We start from the raw sequence: 22,326 nt of genomic DNA, 5'->3' as shown, positions 1-22,326 counted from the left end.
CCTGCCGCGCGCCGCGGCGCCCGCCGATGACCTCACGGCCGCCGCCGCCGCCGGCCTCCGCAGAGGACTACGGCTCCCGGCGTGCACTGGGGGCCTGGGCCGGTGCGCGCGAGGGGGGCCGGAAGAGGGGGCCGCGAGGTCCGACCGGGAGGAAGCGCCGGAGCTACAACGGTGAGGGGCGGGAGGCTCGGTTCCGGACGCCTCCGCCAGCGATACTGACGCTCCTCCAGACCGTTCTACTGTCCTGGTAACACGGTTTCCTCGCGGTGAACACGCGTCTCCCCTCGTCGCCCACAGCAACACCCGCTCTGCAAGGGTAAAATCAACGGGGAACGCGCAGACGCGGGCACTGCTTAGCCCTCTGTGCACGCCGAACGGTAGATCCTGACGTGAGCCGCGAGAACCAGCCCCTGGCATCCCCGAAAGTCACTCGGACGCCCCCGCTGTTAGGGCCGGGGAAGGTCTCGGAGGGTATGCCGCTGACAACCGAGTTCTCTCGGGACCGGGGCTGCGCGGGTCAGGCCGGCAGGGAGGGGTTCAGTGGCCGGCGGGGACTGTGGCCCGCGCTTCCTCCCCAGCCCCCTCCCCGGTTCCTCCCCAGCTCCCAACCCCCTTCCCTCCCCACCTCCCCCAGCCCCCTCCCCAGATCTCCCCCCTCTTCCCTCCCCAGGTCCTCCCCCAGCTCCCTCCCCCTGCCCCCTCCCCGTCCCCTCCCCAGCTCCTCCCCAGCTCCCAACCCCCTTCCCTCCCCACCTCCCCAGATCTTCCCCCCATTCCCTCCCCGCTCCCTCCCAGCTCTGGCCCCCCCTCCCAAGAACTCTTCAGAGGCTGCCAGGCCCATCACACACACCCCACCAATGAAAAGATTCAAAACTCCAGCAGGGAAGATAGGACGAAACCAGCAAATTGTCTCCTCCTGCATCCAGATCGCTCAGCTGCTGGTTTGTGGCAAACAGTGGTGGGAAATATTTCCAGGGAATTCGTTGGATGCTTCAACCCTCTGAAGGACTAAGGCATCCTCTGAAGTCTATCTCGGGGGAAACTCATCCTGTCTGTAAGCCTGTTAAAAATCCTTCTTCCCCTTTCCTCCAGGGAAGAGATGATTTTCCTCTGGTTGCTGGCGGCGTGGCCATCAAGGGTGGCTGAGAACGTGCATGCTGAATTCATAGCACATGCGCGTTCAGAATTGACAACATGTCACTTCCTACCCCAAAATATTAACTTAGGCAACTCACCCACAAAAAGAAAGAAAGAAAAGAAACAAACAAAAAAAAGGCAGCCCAAAACTGAAAGGGAAGTAACTAGTCTGTTCAGGCTGAGGGGCACGCATTGCTCCCAGTCCGGGAGGCCAGGAAGCACCAGCGTGGCTGCCATGTGGCTCGTGGCTACTGCTCGCTGCCCTGTCCTCACAGTGAGGTGGGGACCAGGGATCTCTCCGCGGCGGTTTGATAAGGCCTTCATCTCATCGTGAGGGCCCCTCCCGAAGGTCCCACCTCCTAACACCATCACATCGACGTAGGAGTTTTGGGGGGACACAGACGTTCACATCACAGCAATAACTAAATGTTGACTCTCAGATTGTGGACCTTGCGTCTGTAACAGACGGACATCCGTCCTTTTTCCCCAGGTGCTTTCCAGAATAACCTCCTCGAGGAGACCCGTGTGCCCATGACTGCGAGAGTCTAGGTCGGAACACGAACGAGGGAAGTGGCTTCTTGGAGGAGCCCATGCCCCATCCCGAGAAGCAGCCACGAGCTGTCACGTCTAGACAGTAGCAGCCAGGCAGGCCCGGGATTGCCGGATCTTCCCATTTTTTCAAGAAAAGCCCCAAGTGAAGATTTTCCTGTGAAATCGGTCCATTGTAAACCTTGGCTCCAATTTTAAAAATGGTGCAGGCAAAATAAACCACACACGTGGGTGACTCATCCCCCGTCTTTGGCCCAGGGACCCTGCTGTGCTGCAGCCTCCCGGCCCTGTGGGAGGGGTGTTGACGCCTAAAATTCTCGGCAGGTCCCAGCCAGTGTTGTGCATGTCGCCCACCCCCCACGGGAGGAGCCTGAAGTCTGTGGGCCCTCCGAAGGCAGTCTCTTGTGGGTAAGTGGCTTCCCCATGCAGGCGATCGTAAGATAACCATTCCAAGAATGTCAGGGCTCTTCTTCCAAGAGGGGAGTTGTCAGACACGTTTCATTTTTAACTCTCTGGACCTTCTGTTCTTCCCAGGAGCTCCCAGCAGGTGGCCGGCTGGCGTTGTGGGTCGGCTGGGGGGAGCACCACAGGCTCACTTCGGCCCCACCCCACTTTCAGATGACGCGGAGCCTCAGGCGCTGGGTACGGGTGTGTGTGCACATACGTTAGTCCCTGTATAGTTAAAAATACCAGTAATAGTCTGCTGATCAGTAGAGTGTTTGTTCAGCACCCGTGTGCCCAGCACCGTGCCAGGCACTGCGGTGGAGACAGGACTCGGGGATGTGGACCTGCCCCTTCCGGGGCGCGCATTCCCACGCGGGAGGCAAGACTCACGTCCGTGGACCAGCCCGGAGCGGTGCAAGACAATTTGTCATTTGGTGTGAGAGTGTGTCGTACAGACTTGAAGCTTGATAGGGACCCAGAGAGAGACCGGGAAGGAGGCCTCAGGGTCAGGACTTCCTGAGGCGCCAGGAACGGGGCCAGTCTAAGAAGAGACCTCAGTCCCTCCCTGCTAGGGACAAACAGAACGCATTGGATTTGGGGGCTAAGAAGTCACCGTGGACTTTGGAGCAGAGAAGGGGCTTGTCCGTGTCAAGTTCAACAACTTTAACGCAAACTCATGAAATAACGGGAGTAGCTTCGGGGACAGTCCTACAGCATGGAGAACCCCGCGGTGTCGCAACCAGCAACACAGACAGCACTCACCTGTCCTAGCCCGGCTGTCAGGGAGACGCGACGATTCCAGGAGCCCCTCACCCAACAGCTCAGTGTCCCCAGGTTTCCACAGGCCCCACACGGGGGGAGAGGGGCTTCACTGCCAAGACCCAGGGCTTGGCGCTCTGCTCTGCATGGGGAGAGACCACACACGAGGTGGGAAAGGCAGCGGGACCCACAGGAGGGACAGAAGAAAGGACACACGGAAGAGAGACTCGAACAGAAATACCTAGTGAAGAAAACACACCAAAACGTATGGAAAATCTGTCTCCTAGGGAGATGCGAGGTCCTCGTCCGTCGTTCTCTTAACGAGCCTCTGTGACATTCCTCCAACAGCAAACTCTGCCTCACTCAGGTGTGCTTCTGGTATTACTGGTAGAATCCAGGTGTGTCGGGGAAACGGCGCACAAAATCCCGACTATCAGTTCTCACTGCACAACAGAAGAGCAGCGTGTTCTGTAGGGAGTCGGGACGGAGACGGGGAGCTGGGGGAGAAGGGGCTTTCCTCACGCCCAGGCAGGCGGCGCAGGGTGAGGGATCACGGCGGGGGCCCGCCTCGCGGGTGGGGAGGTCGGTGATCGGGGTCACCACTGCCTGGGACACGGCCGAGGGGCAAGGAGCGGCATCCTCGGAATCCTCATCCTGTAACAACACGGAAATGAAAATCCCACCACTGACCACATTTAGTTAGGCCACCAATTCCGAATCGGTTTCCTGTTCTACTGTCATCACTATGTACAGACATTCTCTACTTAAAACCAGAGAAACCTATTTCTAGACCCTAAATAGATCATTTTAAAAACCCTAATTATTACACCAGAAAGTAATAACGTACTACATGTTGGCTAATTGAACTTAATAAAAAAAATAAAAAATAAAAAAGCAAAACAAAACAATAAAAATCCCTAATTAAATTCATGCTTTTTTGAACAGAGACAAGACGTGATAAAATTTAAGAATCCCATAAAGATTGTACATTCTCAGATTGGCATTTCAAGCTTTTTTTTTTCATTGCTTAGAAAAAAGCCGTCCCACGAACACGTTCCATAAAGTTGCAACACCCGTGTTCCAAGTTACTGACCAGCAGCACGTCCAACATCGGTCTTAGTTTCCATCACTTACACACGAGCCATGGGAAGACATTCAAATACTTTCTACTTCCCCGTCCCCCCGACGATCCCCTTACTCTGAACCCCATGCTCATCTCTCTGAGGGAAATCTCTCTCTGGAAGAGCTACCACTTACCCAAGCTGCGACTACCGGGCAAACGGTCCACACCTCCGTCCCGTTTGCTAAAACCATCTGCAACCGTCTCTTCCCTACGGGGGTCCACTTCATGCCTGTGGGTTCTCTCAACGACTTAGACCCTTTGAGCGCAAACCTGCCGAGGCCCAGGGAAATTAATATTTGGACAGATCTTCATGGAATCACGGGCATCAAGTGTCTCCTCCTCCGGACCGTGTCTAATTTCTACCTGATGGCGAAGGTAAACCAGGTGCTTGGCTCTGAAAAGCTGGTGGGCTTTTCATTAAGCAAAATGACCCATGTGAAACCAGCCCAGGACCCACGGACTCCTGCCTAACAGGTACCTGTTCATCTGGCTCCAAAGTCAACACCCCAAGTCTAAAACCGATCTGTTGTCCAGGAGGGTGGGCACGAAGTGTCTTTCCCTGGAGCGTTCTTAATGGAGAAACACAAGCAGAGTCACTAAGATGCCACGTGAGCCCTGAGCCGGCCCTCCTTAGCCCTGCCGTGGCAAGAGCCACCCTACCTGCCCTGTTTTCCCTGCATGCGACAACTGGCAGTTTCGCAAAACCCAGACGGAGAACAGCTCTCTGGACACCACCAGCCCATCTTCTTCCTACTGGAGCTGGTGCCGTGCATGAGTAAGCTGTGTGCACAGCCACGGCGCATCGGCCACGGCCTTCCATCCTGGCACGCAAGCCCGTCGAAAGCTGTGAGGCTGGGACCAGCGGGCCCGGAGCTGCTGTGAGCCCAGGCCTGCACAGCAGGGCCAGAACCCATGTGGTCACTCAAAAGATCACACACAAAAGCTTTCGTTCAGTGAGAGAGATGGAACTCAGTTTTATTGTGTCCTCTCTGAAACTTCCATTTACCCACGGCCTCATCTATCAAAGAGGAGGAGGGAGCTCTGGATGAGTCCCCAGAGCTCGAGCGCGTGGGGATGTGGTGGCTGGCGGCGGTCCGGCTCGGAGAGATCACGTTGCCAGGGCCGGTCTGACCGGCCGCTCCGAGTGCGTTTGGATCCGTTAGTGTACCATTCCATAAAGTGCTTCTGGAGTTCAAACCTGCCAAGCCGTCAAAAGCGTCCACACTTTCATGACACAAAGGCTAAAAGAATCCCAACGGGTGTGCCACCGAGTCCTTCCCAGCTGGGTCTCGTGGTTGGCACCGGCCGCTTTAGCCGCCAAGGCGCTGGCCCTCACCCCAGGCGAAGCCTCCTGGCCGCTCTTCAGGTAGTGGATTGTAATTTGGATCCTCATCTGGTGTATCAAAAATAGCCTTCCTAAAAGGCAACAGAGATCACTTAGTCCCGCAGTCACCTCGAGAAGGTCCCCCAGAGCCCCCACCAAAGGACAAACATTACACCCACCTACCACAAAGTCATCGCGCTAAGAAAGTTTCACGATCATTTCATGTTTGCGTTAATGCTTTACCTCCAGGACTATTTTTTTTTTTTTTTTTTAACTACGAAAGCAATACATGTTAGTTGTAGAGAAAACACAAAATATACACAGACATCCTTAATCTCCAGAGAGAAATCACTGTGGGTGTTGTCATCATTCTTCCACAACTTTTCTGTGTGTAACAAAAGTTAGATCACACTATTGTTTTGTAACCTGATTTTCCATGAATTTATCACGAAGGTCTCTCCGCAACCAAGGTATCGCCCCGTACCCACTGGCAGATGGATGGATCAAGAAAAGGGTCCATCCACACAACGGGATAGTATTCAGCCTTAAAAAGGAAGGAGGTTCTGACTCCCGCGACATCGTGGATGAGCCCTGAGAACACCATGCTCCAACAGCCAGACACGGGGCAGACACTGCGGGATTCCACGTGTGAGGGACCGGGAGCAGTGCCGTCACTGCCGAGGCTGGGGCGGGGACGGAGCGTGTTCCTGAGGACAGAGTTCACTTTGGCAGGCTCGACAGCTGAAGGATGGACGGGGCCACAGAAACACAACGTGAGGGCAGTAATGTTACGGAATGGCACATCTGAGCTGCGTAACGGGACACACTTCATGTTACATAGATTTTATCACAACTGAAGTTAAAAAAACCTCACAAGTCATTCCAAGAAAAATTATGCAGATCACAGGAAAGGACAGTCAGTGTCCAAAAGACTTTTAAAATCCCGTTAGACGGTCATTCAAGTTCCCCTTAGAGAACTGACCATTAAAACAGCATCTGCTCTTTGGATCCGTGTTTCCTTTTTTTTTTTTTTTAAACTTTCTTCTTTTCTATTTTTTTTTTTTAAGATTTTATTTATTTATTTGAGAGAGAGAGAGAATGAGAGACAGAGAGCATGAGAGGGAGGAGGGTCAGAGGGAGAAGCAGACTCCCTGCCGAGCAGGGAGCCCGATGCGGGACTCGATCCCGGGACTCCAGGATCATGACCTGAGCCAAAGGCAGTCGCTTAACCAACTGAGCCACCCAGGCGCCCCTGGATCCGTGTTTCTAATGACACTGCCCACGGCTGGTACCGTTAGAAATGCATCCAAAAACTTCTATCTTATAGTGGGGTCAGGAAAAGCATCTATACTTCAGCATGAGCTGCTTGAATTCTTACAAACTAACAATAAAAGCAAACACACACTGGCAGAAAAATACAGGGCTGAAGAGGCAATTCGAAAAGGAAATCCAAAAGGTCAATAAACATGAACACGTTCACTTTTGTAAAAACGGAAAGAAAACATGTTAAACAGCGAGGCCGCTTCTACTTCCCGAACAGGCACGGGACAGAACAACGTGGGCACGCGAGCAGGGAAGTGGAGCCGTGGTGGCCCCGAGCCGGACGGGGGTTGGAGGGACATCCCAGTGGCGTAGGGCGCACACCCATGGACGGGCCTGGTGCAGCGTGGTGAAGCCTGAGGAGGCTTCAGGCGGGCATTCCCTGAAGAGGGCAGCCACCACGGGGGTGCGGGCAGAGCAGGACGAGAAGGCGTCCGAGCGGGGGGCGGGCGGGCAGCACCGTGATGAGAGGCTGGTTACGCACGGGGCTCACTAAATAGGTGGAGAGAGCAATGACCACAGGGTCAGGTCCCTCAGTGTCGGTGAGAATGGGGGCGCTACGTGCATCTCAGCAAACGGCACAGACCCCTCTACGTGCGAGACCACAGGCGGCTCTTGAACGCCCACGGGTGGATGGAAGCAGCCGTATGGTGACCTTAATCATCAGAGCGACGACCGCCACTGTGAAGATCGGTGCCCGGAAACCCGGTGCTGGCGGCCGTGGGGAGAAGGGCACGGGGTCACTTCTCTGACAGTCCTGCCAAGGACACGACACCTGAAGCTCAATGTCAGGGACGCTAGACAAACCCAGTGGCGGGACATCCTACAGAAGGGGCCGAGAATCCACAGAAACGTGAGGGCCACGATGGCAAGGTGAGACGCAGGAGCTGTTCCACCCTGGCAGAGACGAAGAGGCGTGACAAGCCAGTGCGACACCTGGGCCTGAGCTGGACTCTTCCTGCAAGAGCGCCTCCTGGAACAACGGCCAGGCGTGGCTGGGCTCTGAGGACTCAGGCTTTTCCTGATTGTGACTATGTAGGGAAACGTCCTTCTTCATGGAAAATACACATTCATGGGGGGGATCATGGGGCATTTGATGGGCAGTTTACTTTCAAACACCTAAGGAATAAAAAGTCCTTTGAAGGGTTTGTAATTTTCTGTAAGTCTGAAATTCTTCCCCCCAAAAATTCGTAAAATCGGGGCACCTGGGTGGCTCAGTCGTTGGGCGTCTGCCTTCGGCTCAGGTCATGGTCCCAGGGTCCTGGGGTCAAGGCCCGCGTCGGGCTCCCTCCTCCGCGGGAAGCCTGCTTCTCCCTCTCCCACTCCCCCTGCTTGTGTTCCCTCTCTCGCTGTGTCTCCCCCTCTGTGTCAAATAAATAAAATCTCAAAAAAAAAAATCATAAAATCGTAAACAAACAAACCCATAAAACGAGACGGCATCTTACAGCTCTCCCCCCAGGAAAAAGTAAACCATCCTCCCATGTCGGACAAGGCTGTGGGGAAAGGGACGCTCTACGTGGCTGGCAGAAACGTCAACCTGAGCATCCATTCTGGGTGGCGACTCGTGAATAAACAACAGAGCAATCCCACTTCCAGGAGTGCAGCCGTCGCAAACAGTCACGGACGTGTGCCACCCAAGGAAAGCCGCACTGATTCGGCATCTATCGGTAAAAGGGAGGAGTCCGCGGTGCTGGTGTGGTTCCGTAGGACATTTGTAATGGAAAAACGATTACCACGTATGACATCGAAAAGGAGCTTACGAGAGTTTTTAGAAATTTAGCACCCACACAGCAAAAGACGGAAGAATATGTATCAAAAGGTCAACAATAACAGCCACTGTTCCCACTAAGTGGGACGATTATGGAGAGCTGTACTCTCTGCTTTGCTTAACTATTTGACAACCAACATTTTATAATAAACACTCACATTTTACTCCTTCTAAATGCAGCAGGTCTCAAGGACACAACCTTCTGGAGTAGGAAGAGGTCCCATAAACCAAAGCTCCACTCTCAGGAAAGCGAGGGACAAGACGGAGACGGACTTTCTTAATGTCACACAGCGGATCAGCCTACACCTGGTTCCCAGTCTGCCTCACGGCTTAGCTCTCCTTCTCTTATTTTCTGGAAGGCCAGAAATCCCACCACTAGAAACGTCCTTGTGGTCAGTTTCACCCATTGCACCACCTCGCCTCTGTAAGCTCAGACAGCGGCTCTCCGGGACCCCGCAGGCTCTGGCGCTCAGCGGGCAGCCTGCCACGTCACCCTCAGGACACCCCGAGCTCGTGGAGCTCACTCCTGCAGGACTCTGGCACCGTCCGCTCCGACCCAATCCAGATGCTCATCCACTGCAGCCCGTGGCTCAATCTGCGAATACTGACTGACCCGAACGACGAGCGCCAGGAGCTATGGGAGCCCCATGGAAACACAGATCACGGACCCTGGCCCGCGTTATCTGCAAGGAACGTGCAACCTGATGTCCATACTCACAAAATAGACGGTGTTTTCAGAATTCTGATGCCACCAGGCTGATTGGGAAATACGTCTTCCAAGAAAAAATATATGTGTCCGACTGCAATGCCTAGAGTCGCCCAGAAACAAAGAACGAAGGAGAGGATGAAAATTTTGACTGCAGGTGGATCTGCCAACATAAATTCCATACATTTAGGAAGAAATGTCAATATAATTACTCAGAATTAAAGGATATTGTAATCTTTGAGCCTATAACCACCAAATAATCCCAAGACAGCCATATGTGAGTGCCAGATGTAAAAATCAGTGGCAGAGTTAAGTTCACACGCCAAGTAATAGAACAATAGCAATGAAGACTCTTACCCAGGAGGTCCACAATGATCGAGTTCCCCAGCAACAAGGAAAAGCCCATGAGCACCCAGGGCAGAAAGGGGGCCTGGAAGTTGAGAAGGCCGAAGAAGTTCATGCGCACATACGGGTTCCTTCGGCTCCACACGTAGACGAGCATGATCGTAAAGGCCTGGCCCAGGAAAACTAAGCTCACAAACAAACCAAAAAGCTAGCAAGTAGCGTTAAGGAAAACCTCAACATCACACGTGTAACAGGGAAGGCTGAGCAAGAGAACGAAGGGCTGTGTTCTAACAGAGGTCTGAGGTAGGGAAGTCCCACAATCATTAATCTTTAGAGGAAAAGAAAGCCTGAAAATAATTACCCAGAGCAACCAGGCAAAAATGCGTGTAGGCCAAAACATCTGGACTACAGCTGCTTCCCAGTAATATTCTGTTTCCATGAAGTTCTCAACTATTTGGAACATATAATAATTCCTTGGTCAATAATTACATTAAACTTCACTCACCACTAGCACCTTTAAGAGGTGAGTAAAGCCAGCCGGAGCCAAACCATCTTGTCAGACCAGACTACGTTCAAGTCTAAATTATACTAATTTATCAGTTTCGATAGCGACCGAATGTCTCACCAACTTAGTTTAAAAGTACACACACCGAGGGGAACCCGGGGTGGCTCAGTCCGTTAGGTGTCTGACTCGGTTTTGGCTGAGGTCACCCTCCCCCCAACAACAAACTCTCTCTAAAACCAACCAACCAACCGTACACGCATGGACAGTCCTCCATCTGATGGACAGTCCTCCATCTGAAGTAGTGGCAGTGACCCACCTGTTACTGCTAAACGCCCCTCTGACTCGCCCACCCCGAGGCTCAGACGCAGTCACGGAGCGCAGGCTGGGAAGCGGCCACAGTGCCCGCACCGACGGTCAGGAGGGCCGCCCCATCCGTGTGCTGAGCTTATCTAGCGGACTGTGGAAGACAGCTGGAGGCCTTTGGCAAGACAGAGGGTGTTCGTGAGCGTTTTCCCGTATTTGCTCTATTTGTTGAAGGATACGGTCATTAAGAATCCACCAAAAAGGAACATAAATACAAAGTCTGCTGTCCGACCTCGGAAAGAGCCTTCTTCTAGCATTCGACAGTAGCGGTATCTTAAGTTCCAAGTTAAGAAAATGGTAAGCACACAAGTGGGAAGAAAGTCAAGTTTAACGTATGGCTGCAGTACACTGGGCTCCGCGTTAGCCGTTCGAAGCCAAGCCTTCGCTTCCGCGAGCGTGTCCACGAGGGGCAGTGTGGGGATGTCCCTTCCACCCGGCGTTTCGGGCGAGGTGAAGACCAGCTCCACGGTACACACACTGCTCCCGACTGGGGAGCGAAGCCCGAGGCCGCACACACGTGCTTGCAGGGACTCAGGAAACCTTTCCAAGCTGGGTCGTCTTTCCCGGACACAGCCCCACCACGACCTGAGCCACCCTTGTTTTTTCACAGCCCAACTTGGAAGAAACGCCCGGCAAGAAGCCTCGCGTGAGCATCTACTTTTGCAGGCCAGGCAGACTCGGCATTTCTATACCTCAGTTAATAAAGACGCATCATGAGGAAAATATTTCATTATTAGAAACTTACCAGGATGGCGTATCTCACAGGACACACAGGAATCCATCGGGCAGGGATCCTGTCACCCCAACAAGGCCCCGTCTCCTGCACACGAGCTGAGCTGTAACTCCCCTCTCAATCCAGAGGGTCACGTAGAAGAGGAATGCCCCGTTCAGGGGGCCCAATTACCACCTGACCAGAGCATCCCTCTTCCCCTTGCAACAAGCAGCAAGTGGCCTGCCAGGGAGACATATGGCATGGTCTTTCCAGCCAGTAGGACCCGCAACCAAGACCCAGGGAGCCCTCACGTTCTCCAGTCCCCAGGAAGCCGATCCCAGTCCTGTGCCGACACTCTGGGACTCATCACCGTATTCGGGTACCTGCTGATGTTATGTTGCAAATATGCCTCAAAGAATCCACTGCTCTCCCTCGATCTGATTTGTAAGGGATTTACGGGCAGTAGTGTACTCATTCTTCGAGTGAATACCTCCCATCAGAACAAACAGGAACCGACAAACACCCTCAAAACAGGACTTTCTGACCAGCTAATCTCTACCACGGACCCAGCACCCAGAAGTCACAGTTAGGAGAGTAACAAAACCAGCAGCATCAGAAGCTTCAACTTACATTGTATTCCCTAAGCAAACCTCCAGGTTTTATGCTAACCCCACTTGATAAAGGATACAGAAAAATCATGTTAAATAAAAAATTGAATCCCACTGGACCAAAAAATAAGAAATTGGTGATTAGCCTCCATATCTGTTAAAAGAAAAAAATCGAGAAAAGACACATTAAGTAAAATATACTAGGAAACATTTCCACATTAAGACAAAAGACATATCCTGGGGTTGCAGTGGTGTGAAAGGCCATGAGTAAGCGACATTATGATCTGAACCAGAAAGTGGGGCGCACGTGATCTGACACTGGATTTCTGTGCTGTTTCCAGTTGGAAGTCTGAAAGGTATCACTCGGCCCCTGAAATCTGCAAATAATAGGACAGAAAACTTGAAATTGTCGTTGTCTTAAAAAAAAAAAAAAAGCCCGGACCATATGGTCAGGCGAATCATGGGAAAAGCTGGATGGGACGACGACGTTAATTCGCAGAACAGAAACCAGGGCTTTCGTGTGTCTAGTGTCAGAATCTAACGAGCAGTCTTGAGAGGCCACAGAGAAACTCCAGAGGTCTCACTTAAATTGCCAAGAAATGTTTCTATATTAGTCCCTAAGAAACATCCAGAGGAAAGAGTAATTCTAGAACATTCAAGTTCTAGTCTGAGCAAACAGCCAACACCCTACAAGTAAAGCTCTAATGCTCTAATAATTAGTCTCATTGGCAGATACCAGGACACTCGTTTTCATGTTGGAAACCCTGATACCCTTTTCCCTACCCAACCCATCCACACCCACAATAAAAACAACTACTCACGATGGGAGAGAACTTCACATTTTAAAATGTTTTAGCACAATCTATAATCTCGTGTGATCCTAATAACCCCGTGAGACACAGGCTGGTGCTCCCATCCCCATGTCACACAGGAGGAAATAGGGACACTTGGAGAGCGTGAAAACGGCCTGCCCAAGGGAACTTGTACGGGGAGACTCTGAATCCAGGCCTGGAAATCCCAGCTCCAAATGCGGATACATGGTGTCGTCAAGAGTTTAACCCCAGGCAAAACCGAGCCAAGCATGTTAACAGGAAGCAGTGCTTGGATGGAGCTACAGTGCCCAGCAAAGGCCAGGTGAGCAGTGAAGGACGAAGGCAGTGACAAGAGTCCACAGGACTGCCTTGTGCATCATTCAGTTCTTCAGAATTGGAAACAAAGGTGAAATAATTCAGTTCTACATACTAACTGCCTCCAGGATTTGAGAGTCCCCAACTTATCGAGGAGACAAACATCTAATCAAGTGCAAGTACAAAGCGAGAGATGCTCTAAAGGAAGTGTTTACAGATACCCTGGGGACACAGAGGAGGGTGAATCTGAGAAGCTACACAAAAGCTGGAGCTCAGTGGGTGTAAAGTGAATGACACACATTCGACAGAGGGAAATTACTGACTCTTGGTCCTCCTCCCCCTCCAACTGGTTATCTGATCATCCCTGAGCAGGAAAACACACCTTTCTTTGAGCATTCTAATTACTGGAAAGGACTAGCTCCTACGAGAATCTAATAAACTGGCATGTTGTTTAAGGAGTCAGTCTTTTGGACTTCTGTTAATACCATCTGATCCCTGGAAGACGGATCAATCTAAAAGCACTAACAGAGTCGAGTTTCTGAACTGGACGGTGGTGATAACACCGATGTGTTACGTGGACAACCTAGGGCATCCTCTGAGGCTCTCCCTGGGCTGTTCAGTCTCCTCTCCAACTACAATATTAACTCTGAGCCAGTAATTTCTACATACAGGAACTGGACACATCTAATTAAAACCCTGCAGGGAACTTTACCAATAAAATAGAGATTCTTAATTCCTACCCTTGGTTGACTGCGGTTTGGGTACATGATGAGGAACCTGAGAATCTCTTCAAAGTTCCCTAGGTGATTCTGAAGCCCAACCAGGATGCAGAATCACATCTTTATTACCACCCTCCCCGCCCCCCCTCCCCACAATGAGACAATCAAATATTCCCACTGAATTCTTTTTTGGTAACACGTGGAAGGACCTGCTACCAAAAAGTATGAAAAACAAGTTAAACAACTGAAACATGAGCTGTGGTTGTGATGGACCACTTACTTGAAAGTGTTTAAAGATTAATTCAGGATTGAAGTACAACTGAAAAGGTGTGATCAACTCCAACTGCTGAAAAAGAAAAGAGCTTCTTAAAGCAAATCGACCAACAAACAGAACATCATCTACGACAAACGATCAGTAGGTCTAGCAGCTTCCAACTCTCAGTCACTCTGGCTGAGCCCTTCAAGGCTCTTCTTCTTAGGCAAAAAGGTCGGTAAAGGGTTCTGCAGGAATCGTCCAATCTTCTGTACCCCTCTTGCCTGACACCAAGACAAAACTCTGTTCTACGCTGCGGGAGCCGATGCTGACCCGAAGGCAAGGGGGGCAGGTGCCGCTAGCCTAGATCCAGGGCAAGGAGAAGGGCGGCCACGCATCTGCCCGCCGCCCGGCCCCCGCCTCAAGCAGCCGTGCGAGGCGACCCAGCCCCCCGAGAACCGAGACTGAAGACGCCGCCGCCGGCAGGGCTGGGCGCCTCCAGGCAGTCTGTGTACCCGGACTCTCTGCCCCCCTCCGTCCTCGACGTCGGAGCGGACCGTCTCCCCGCCAGTCACCACCGTCCCACCCGCCCAGCGCCTGCCTTCTCGACAGCGCCGAGCTGCTGCGGGCCCGGCCTTCCGCTCTCGGAAAGCAGCCGCAGCCCCGCCCCTCCAGCCCTCGCGGGCAGCACCGCCTTCCCGGCTCGCCGCACAGGCCGCCCCGGACCCCAGCGGGCGCCCCGCACGCCTCCACCCACCCCGGAGGCCAAGCCCTCTGGGCTTCCCCGAGGCCCCGGCGGGGCGCAGCGCGGACGGAGAGCCTGGCGCTGCAGCTGCTCACCACGGCGGCGGTGGTGAGGACGCAGGCGGTGGTGTAGGCGCGGCTGACCGGCGGGATCTGCAGGTACTCCAGCCGGAGGCTCTGGTACGCCATCTTCCCACCGCCGCCGGCCCCCCCCGCTTCCCCTTCCGCCAGGCAGCCCCGGCGGCGGGGCGGGACCAGGGCGGCTGCCGCCCAACCAGCGCCGCGCACCCGGCAGCCGCCAATCGCCAGAGCCGCAGGGAAGGCGCGCCGGCCAATCACGAGTCGCGCCTCCGCGGGGCCACCCGGCCGCCCCACCCACCAGCCCGCCAACGCCGGGGAGCGGCGTGTACGCCCCGGGGCCCTCCGCCAATCCCCGCCGGCCACAGCGGGCCCTTCCCGCCCGGCCCCTCGGCGCCCGCGAGCGAGGCGGCCCCGCGCAGCCAGCCAATCAGGAGCACGACGGCGCCCCGCCCCGGCCGGCGTCGCTCGGCGCCGCCTCTCCGCAGCGGCAGGCGGCGGCTGGAGGCGGTGGCGGGAGGCGGGCGCGTGGCCGGCTTCGTCGCCCTCGCACCCGCTCGGGTAAGGGCCGCGGGGCTGCATCCCCCCTCCGAGCCGCGGGGAGGAGAGGGTCTGCGCTCGGCACCCTCGCCGGGCGCCCGCCGCCCGGGCCGCGCGCCGCCGCCCCGAGCTCCCGGCATGCCGCGGGGCCGCGGGGCCCGACGGGAGCGGGCGGTGCGCCGGAAGCGGTCCCCGCCCGGCGTGGCTGCGGCGGGCATCCGGAAGAAGGGCGGGGTCGGGGTCGGCGTCGGGGGAGGGGTGGGCGGGAACCCGGGGAGGGGGAGACGCTGGAGGGGGCTGAGGGGGAGGTACGCTGGGGAGCGGGAGACGCTGGAGGGGCGTAGTTGGGGGGAAGATACCCTGGGGAGGGGGAGGGCGTTGGGGGGGAGAGTACCCTGGGGAGGGAGTGGGGGGAGGGCGTTGGGGGGGAGTACCCTGGGGAGGGGGAGGGCGTTGGGGGGGGAGTACCCTGGGGAGGGGAAGGAGTGGGGGGAGGGCGTTGGGGGGGGGAGTACCCTGGGGAGGGGGAGGGCGTTGGGGGGGGAGTACCCTGGGGAGGGGAAGGAGTGGGGGGAGGGCGTTGGGGGGGGAGTACCCTGGGGAGGGGGAGGGCGTTGGGGGGGGAGTACCCTGGGGAGGGGGAGGGCGTTGGGGGGGGAGTACCCTGGGGAGGGGAAGGAGTGGGGGGAGGGCGTTGGGGGGGGGAGTACCCTGGGGAGGGGGAGGGCGTTGGGGGGGAGTACCCTGGGGAGGGGAGGGCGTTGGGGGGGGGAGTACCCTGGGGAGGGCGAGGGCGTGGGGGGAGGGGGAGGGCGTGGGGGGAGGGCGTTGGGGGGGGAGTACCCTGGGGGGGCGTCCTGGCGGGAGCGCAGAGCAGCATCTTTCCTTGAAGGCGGGAGAACGTCACCGGGGAAGGAAGGTAGCTCGGTCCCCGCAGGCAGAGTGTCAGGCTTTATTCGCTCGGTTATAAGGAAGCACTTAAGGTCTTTGGAACAGGGAGTGACATCAGGTGGCGGATAAGGGAGGGTCCGGGTAAAGGGCTGGGGAGAGCGGGCTTTAGCGGGGATGAGTGGGTACTTCTTTACGGAGGGAGAAACCCGAGGAGCTCCTATGCAGGAGGAGGTGCTCGACTTCTTCACCAGTGATCTGAGAAATCCGCGTTAAAATAGCTTTGCCTGGGGGCACCTGCGACTCTGGCTGGGGGGTTGTGAGTTAGAGCCCCACGCTGGGTGTAGAGATGACTTAAGAAAGTAAAGTGCTGTCTGCTCCCCAAATGTCACGCTCACAACCTGTTGATAGAGTGCTGAGTGTGTTGCTTGCCCTGGGAGGGATGAAGGGCAAGATGGGACGTGTTTGAGAATCGCAGGTGTAGACCGAGCTGAATCTTCCCATTCGTGGGGCTTGATGAGGATTGGGTGGGGGTCCTGCACTTACAGTCCGGGATTGGTAGAAACAGGTGAGGCAGGGGTTTCAGAATCTTACCGGACATATTATGGGTTCTTCCCACTGGAGAGTTGATCCCATTGAACAATGAAAATATTCTGGGAGACCAGAGTAAGAAAGTCATACTAATGTAAATAGTAGGTTAGGTGGGATGGGGAGAGTGTAGGTTCAGCCCTTGGTGTCCAGCCTGTGTGTGGGGGGGGTACATACATGGTTTTGGTTTTCTTTCTTTCTTTTTTTTTATAAATAAGTTCTCATAACTTAATTTTTTTAAGAGAGTGCCTGAGTGCGTGAAGGGTGGGGGGGCAGGGACAGAGGAAGAGAGAATATCTTAAGAAGGCTCCACACTGGGTGGGGCTTGATCTCACGACCCAGAAGTCATGACCTGAGCCGAAGCGAGGAGTTGAACACTTAACTGACTGAGCCACCCAGGAGCCCTGGTTTTGGTTTTCAAAAAGCAACACCCTAAAACAATTTTAACACCTACCAGCCTAGCAAAAATTAGAATGTTGAGGGCGCCTGGGTGGCTCAGTTGGTTAAGCGACTGCCTTCGGCTCAGGTCATGATCCTGGAGTCCCGGGATCGAGTCCCGCGTCGGGCTCCCTGCTTGGCGGGGAGTCTGCTTCTCCCTCTGACCCTCCTCCCTCTCATGCTCTCTGTCTCTCATTGTCTCTCTCGCAAATAAATAAAATCTTAAAAAAAAAAAATTAGAATGTTGAATAATAACAAGTGTTGATAAAGACTTGAGAAATTTTCATATACTGCAAGGGGGAGTGTCAGTCGGCCTAACCTGCCTTCTCCCCCCAGAGAACATTTCGCGGTATTTAGAGAAAAATCATGTATGAGTAAGCCACATGGCTCAGCAATTCCTTGCCAGTGTGAAAAGCCTGCAAGTCCCTGAGGAGACATTATGGGAGGGTGTTCATGACAACATTGTATCTGGGAGCAAGGTGCTGACAGCAAACCAAGTGTCTGTCACAGGAAGGGGCCTGCCGAGTGCGGCGGATGCATGTGATAAAGTTGACGGAGTACTTCAGTCAAAAGCAATGACATAAGATAACATGAAGTGATTGCAAACATAAAGAAAAATGTAAACATCTGCCTACAAAACTTTTTCAGGAATATCTAAAACTGGGGCGCCGGGTGGCTCAGGTGGTTAAGAGCTGCCTTCAGCTCTGGTCGTGACCCCAGGATCCTGGGATTGAGCCCCGCGTCGGGCTCTCCCTCTCCCTCTGCCTGCCATTCTGGGCACACTCTCTCTCTCTCTGTCAAATAAATAAATAGATAAATAAATTCTTAACAAAAAAGACTACCTAAAACTTATCCGAGGTGAATTAAAGATGGATTGAAAAGGCACATGTTAAAACGCTAGAGTGGGTTCGTATGGGAGATGAAAGATGGGAGAATAAGAAAGGACCAGAAATAGAGCGCCCTGAAATAGGAAGTATCAACTCACTGCTGTGCAGCCACGCTCCTTAAACAGGAAGACAGAGTGGTGGTTAATGAAGGCCCACGTAAGGCCTGTTGAAAGAGTTTGAACTTGATCCTGAAGGAAGGCATGGGGGAGTGGGAGGAAATGAAAATAGATGAGTACATGAAGGGGAGTTGGAAGAACAGCATATAAGGTTGTGGTCAAGAAGGAGCACTTGGGGAGAGGTTACAAATAGCGGTGGCCGGGTGGCTGTGAGAACAGAGGACAAAGGCCATTGAAACTCAAGAAACCGCATCTCTCGGGCATTGCTTAGGCCCTCCATCCAAATGTGAAAGCGGTCCTGGATGATAGCAGAGTTCAGGAGACTGAGCCCTGGGCCAGAGCCCTCTTCAACGAGAAGTGAGGGAAAGAGCCTCAGAGAGCCAAGGGTTTGTATCCTGTTGTGGACGAGGAGGGCTGCGGGTAGCATTAGGCTTCAGGAAACACACGCTCCTTGAGTTGCGTTCGCCTGCTTCCTGGCTCTCTCGAATAGGATTTGTCACTTTCATCAGATGATTTCTTACCCAGATGAATTTTTTCCTTTTTACATTGGCAGATTTTTTCCAGTGAAAATTAACCACGCAAAGTAAGCGAAGATGTCCGTGGATCCAATGACCTACGAGGCCCAGTTCTTTGGCTTCACGCCACAAACCTGCATGCTGAGGATCTACATCGCATTTCAGGACTACTTGTTTGAAGTGATGCAGGCCGTGGAGCACGTTATTCTGAAGAAGCTGGATGACATCCCGGGCTGTGAGATTAGCCCCGTCCAGATTCGTAAATGCACAGAGAAGTTTCTTGGCTTCATGAAAGGACGTTTCGATAACCTTTTTGGCAAAATGGAGCAGCTGTTTTTACAGTTGATCCTGCGTATTCCCCCAAACATCTTGCTTCCGGAAGATAAGCCTCAGATGCACCCCTGTACTGAGGAAGAATTCCATCTTCTCCAGAAAGAAATCGAACAGCTACAAGAGAAGTATAAGACTGAATTATGCGCTAAGCAGGCCCTTCTCGCAGAATTAGAGGAACAAAAAATTGTTCAGGCCAAACTTAAGCAGACATTGGCTTTGTTTGATGAGCTTGAAAATGCCGGCAGAGATCACGGGACTAGTGATTTTAGGGAGAGCTTGGTGTTCCTGGTCCAGAACTCCAGAAAGCTCCAGACTATTAGGGACAAGGTGGAACAGGAAGGCAAAAGAATGAAAATATCTTAATTTCTAAGTAGTAACAGGAGCTCATTAGAAAGTAGAATAGTAAGGATTTATATCAGTGATATTCTAGTGAACTGTACATCTTACGGGATTTCCTTTGTTTGCTCTTTGCTGTACTCCACACCTCGCTCTGTCTTGGTCCTCTGCTGAGGTAGCTCCGCACGCCCTGGACTAATCTCTGGAGCATCTGTTCCCTAGCGACCTCTCGTCAGCGGGTCGGGATTCCTGGTCCAGTAACAATTCCCTGGGGGCCATGACTGAAGAGGCAGGGTCTCCCTGGCCGGTCAGAGATGTTTGTAAAGCTGTTCCTTGGTCCTCTGCAACTTGGTCCTTTCGACTTACTCCTTGGATGCGATCAAATGAGAAAAAGGTGCAGTGGGTGGCTTCGTTACGAACCAGCCGCTGCCCTGCGAGACTGAAGCCAGCTCAGCCTGCCTGCTCTCGTCCGCCAGCGTGTCTTGCACGGGGACGTCAGCCGAGGGAAAGAAGCGAGTAGAACGATACACGTGATCTTCGAGAAAGAGCAAGCAAGTTGTTTTCGTTCCTAAACTAGAACCTCTCTGTGACGTGGAGCAGTCCGCCGTCGGGGAGCCCAGCAGGGGAAGACCGTGGGCGAAGGAGAGGCAGGTCTCACTGGGGTAGAAGGGGAAGCCCGGAACAGAGCCAAGAACAAAGTTGATACGAACTGACCGCTAGGCATTTATATCATTTTTTTCATGCCTCGGTTAGTTTTGGAATCTGCCCTGTACCTAATATTTTTTAAATTATTTATTCATACTCCTAAGCATCAAATATTTAGTACCCACAGTGGGGAAATTTTAGCTGTCTTGTGCTTAAATTTAGTGGAGTCTAATATTTTCTTCTGAAATTAATCCATGTGACATGTTGTGTCACCCAGAGAAAGAGCATGAATAGCAGTCAGGGCGTTTCTCTCCGTGTCTTCCTTAAAGAACAGGATTTGGAGTTTCTCCCTTATGCAGAAGAGTAACTTGGGACATTAATGTTTGCAATTAAATATTCATAGATTTAAGATGCCTGTGTTTACCTGGAATATGTTTATCATCAAAGAGTCTTTTTTCCAATCCTGTACATGAAATGCACATATTTTAAAGGCTTTGGTTGTTGATTTTCTGTTATTTAAGTAACCTCAGCGCCCAAGGTGGGGCTTGAACTCATGACCCCAAGACCAAGAGTCGCATGCTCCACCGACCGAGCAAACCAGGCTCCCCATGTTTGTAGCTTATTTAAAATCTCATATAGGGGTGCCTGGGTGGCTCAGTCGTTAAGCGTCTGCCTTCAGCTCGGGTCATGGTCCCAGGGTCCTGGGATCGGGCCCCGCATCGAGCTCCCTGCTCGGCGGGGAGCCTGCTTCTCCCTCTCCCACTCCCCCTGCTTGTGTTCCCTCTCTCGCTGTGTCTCTCTCTCTCTGTCAAATACATAAATAAAATCTTAAAAAAAAAAAAAATCTCATATAGAGGGGCGCCTGGGTGGCTCAGTTGGTTAAGTGTCCAATTTGATTTCGACTCAGATCATGATCTCACAGTCATGGGATCGAGCCCTGTGTTGGACTCAGCACTCGGTGTGGAGTCAGCCTGAAGATTCTCTCCTTCTCCTCCTCCCCCTGCTCCTGTGTGTGTGCATGCTCGCTCTCTCTCAAATAAATAAATCTTAAAAAAAAAAATACTATAGAGGGTTAAATGGTGATTCCCCCAAAGGCATGTCCTCGTCCTGATTCCTGGAACCTGTCATTGTGCCTTATTTGGAAAAGATGGTCTTCTGCAGGAATAATTAAGGATCTAGAGATAAGGGGAGCATCCTGAATTACCTGGGTGGGCCCTAAATCCAGTGGCCAGTGTCTTCACTAGACAAAGGCAGAGCGAGATTGGAGACAGGAGAGGAGGAGGCAGGGTGACCGCAGAGGCAGGTGGGAGTGACGGGGCCACGCGCCAGGAACACCAGCAGCTACCACCAACTGGAAGAGACAAAGGCGAGGTTCCTCCTGGTGCCTCTGGGGGAGTGTGACACCCTCGCCCTGGATGTCTGGGGCCAGAGCAGGGGGAGAATGCATTTGTGTTCTTTCAAGTCACTAGGTTTGTTACATGTTAATTGTTAGACCTGATCAAGCTAGGATATTAGCGTATTCACACTCAGAAGGAGGTGGGTTGCTTACTAAGGAAGCAACAGCCCACACCTAGTTGTCCTCACAGATGCAATAATACGGTTTGTCTGAAGGCACTTAAAATATGGTGGTGATCTGGACAGAAGGGTGAAATCCACAGTGTTTAGAACTCAGGAGTTCAGGGGCGCCCGGGTGTCTCAGTCGGTTAAGCGTGCGACTCCTGATTTCAGCTCAGGTCTTGATCTCAGGGTCGTGAGTTCGAGCCCCACGTCAGGCCCCACGCCCCTCTTAAGAAAACAAAACCCAAAAGACTCAGGAGTTCGTTGCGTGTTGAGTAAGCACTTAGTAACTGGTGGATATTAATACTGTCTGCCATAGTATTCTCAGCAGGGACGAAGTCATCTCCTTGGCCCCGTTGTTCTCTGATAATTAAATTCCTCCCTCAAAAATTCAGAAATAAGTCAGGATAACAAGCCCCCGGTCACCCCTCTGCTTCATGGCCCCCTTCCCATCCAGCATCCGTCTCGCCGCATTTCCTACTCCCCTCTACATTAGAGCCTCTGTGATCCCAACCTTCGGTTTCCCCAGATGCCGGATTCCCACATTTCTCCCTCACGGTCACGCCCAGCGGTCGACCCTCCAGCTCCTCAGTTACTCTCCACCAAGTCCAGCCCCCCTCACCCCCCACCCTCTGTCCACAGATTTTTACAGAGCGAGGGGACACGCAGAGGGCATTGTAGTGAGATCAGAGGGTTCACACGCCCCTCAAAGAACTGGCATCCACCTCATTGACAGCTAGCCTTGAAGGAGATCTTGTGGCACTGTTCATGCACCAGGAAGAGGAAGGACTCTGTCATCTCTAAGAGATTCGAGGGAGGCCAGAAGAGACCCCTCCCCATCCTGCCCTTGGTGGGCATTTCTAAGGTCTCTATATTAATCTCCGAGGGACCTGGAACAC

At 53.2% G+C, this 22,326-nt stretch overlaps 2 protein-coding genes and 1 long non-coding RNA gene across 7 annotated transcripts; 2 read left to right on the top strand and 1 right to left on the bottom strand.

Annotated features, from left to right (window-relative positions):
• The first annotated feature begins 28 nt into the window (after positions 1 to 28).
• LOC129046263 (uncharacterized) lies at positions 29 to 5,428 on the top strand. The gene is made up of 2 exons (XR_010408517.1): positions 29 to 2,094; positions 2,221 to 5,428. It is a non-coding gene; the product is annotated as an uncharacterized LOC129046263 (long non-coding RNA).
• DERL2 (derlin 2) lies at positions 4,957 to 15,235 on the bottom strand. 3 transcript variants are annotated; one of them, XR_010408510.1, is made up of 8 exons: positions 14,603 to 15,235; positions 13,790 to 13,855; positions 11,744 to 11,817; positions 10,523 to 10,616; positions 9,488 to 9,683; positions 9,143 to 9,233; positions 8,583 to 8,776; positions 4,957 to 5,428 (listed from the first exon to the last, which is right to left on the bottom strand). XR_010408510.1 is itself a non-coding variant. In XM_045890098.3 (7 exons), the coding sequence occupies exons 1-7, from the start codon at positions 15,164 to 15,166 to the stop codon at positions 5,323 to 5,325; spliced, it is 1,188 nt and encodes a 395-aa protein (XP_045746054.2). In that variant the 5' UTR covers positions 15,167 to 15,234; the 3' UTR covers positions 4,957 to 5,322. The 3 variants fall into 3 exon arrangements, 2 of the variants coding, with proteins under 2 accessions (XP_045746054.2, XP_045746053.2); XM_045890098.3 differs by lacking the exon at positions 8,583 to 8,776 and having other exon boundaries at positions 13,790 to 13,852; positions 14,603 to 15,234; XM_045890097.3 differs by lacking the exon at positions 8,583 to 8,776 and having other exon boundaries at positions 14,603 to 15,231.
• On the top strand, positions 15,008 to 20,363 carry MIS12 (MIS12 kinetochore complex component). 3 transcript variants are annotated; one of them, XM_045890113.3, is made up of 2 exons: positions 15,008 to 15,145; positions 18,595 to 20,363. In XM_045890113.3, exon 2 carries the CDS (start codon positions 18,635 to 18,637, stop codon positions 19,250 to 19,252), a length of 618 nt encoding a protein of 205 aa, XP_045746069.1. In that variant the 5' UTR covers positions 15,008 to 15,145; positions 18,595 to 18,634; the 3' UTR covers positions 19,253 to 20,363. The 3 variants fall into 3 exon arrangements, with proteins under 3 accessions (XP_045746069.1, XP_064438718.1, XP_045746070.1); XM_064582648.1 differs by lacking the exon at positions 15,008 to 15,145 and adding an exon at positions 15,408 to 15,432; XM_045890114.3 differs by lacking the exon at positions 15,008 to 15,145 and adding an exon at positions 16,903 to 18,427.
• The last annotated feature ends 1,963 nt before the right edge of the window (positions 20,364 to 22,326 follow it).

This window comes from Mirounga angustirostris, unplaced genomic scaffold, assembly GCF_029215605.1.
Source record: "Mirounga angustirostris isolate CCGP_5_RB_7025 unplaced genomic scaffold, mMirAng1.0.hap1 SCAF_17, whole genome shotgun sequence".
NCBI lineage: Eukaryota > Metazoa > Chordata > Mammalia > Carnivora > Phocidae > Mirounga > Mirounga angustirostris.
This window is presented reverse-complemented; position numbering and strand designations above follow the sequence as displayed.

What these genes read in the sequence shown, in the direction of transcription:
- DERL2 (XM_045890097.3), bottom strand. Translation starts at nt 15,166, where the DNA reads ATGCAGCCCCGCGGCCCTTACCCGAGCGGGTGCGAGGGCGACGAAGCC. An exon ending in TTGGTGGATTCTTAATGACC is followed by an intron (nt 9,684 to 10,522) that starts GTATCCTTCAAC and finishes GCTACTTGCTAG; the next exon opens with CTTTTTGGTTTGTTTGTGAG. An exon ending in GATCATTGTGGACCTCCTGG is followed by an intron (nt 9,234 to 9,487) that starts GTAAGAGTCTTC and finishes GGGCGACTCTAG; the next exon opens with GCATTGCAGTCGGACACATA.
- MIS12 (XM_045890113.3), top strand. Translation starts at nt 18,635, where the DNA reads ATGTCCGTGGATCCAATGACCTACGAGGCCCAGTTCTTTGGCTTCACG.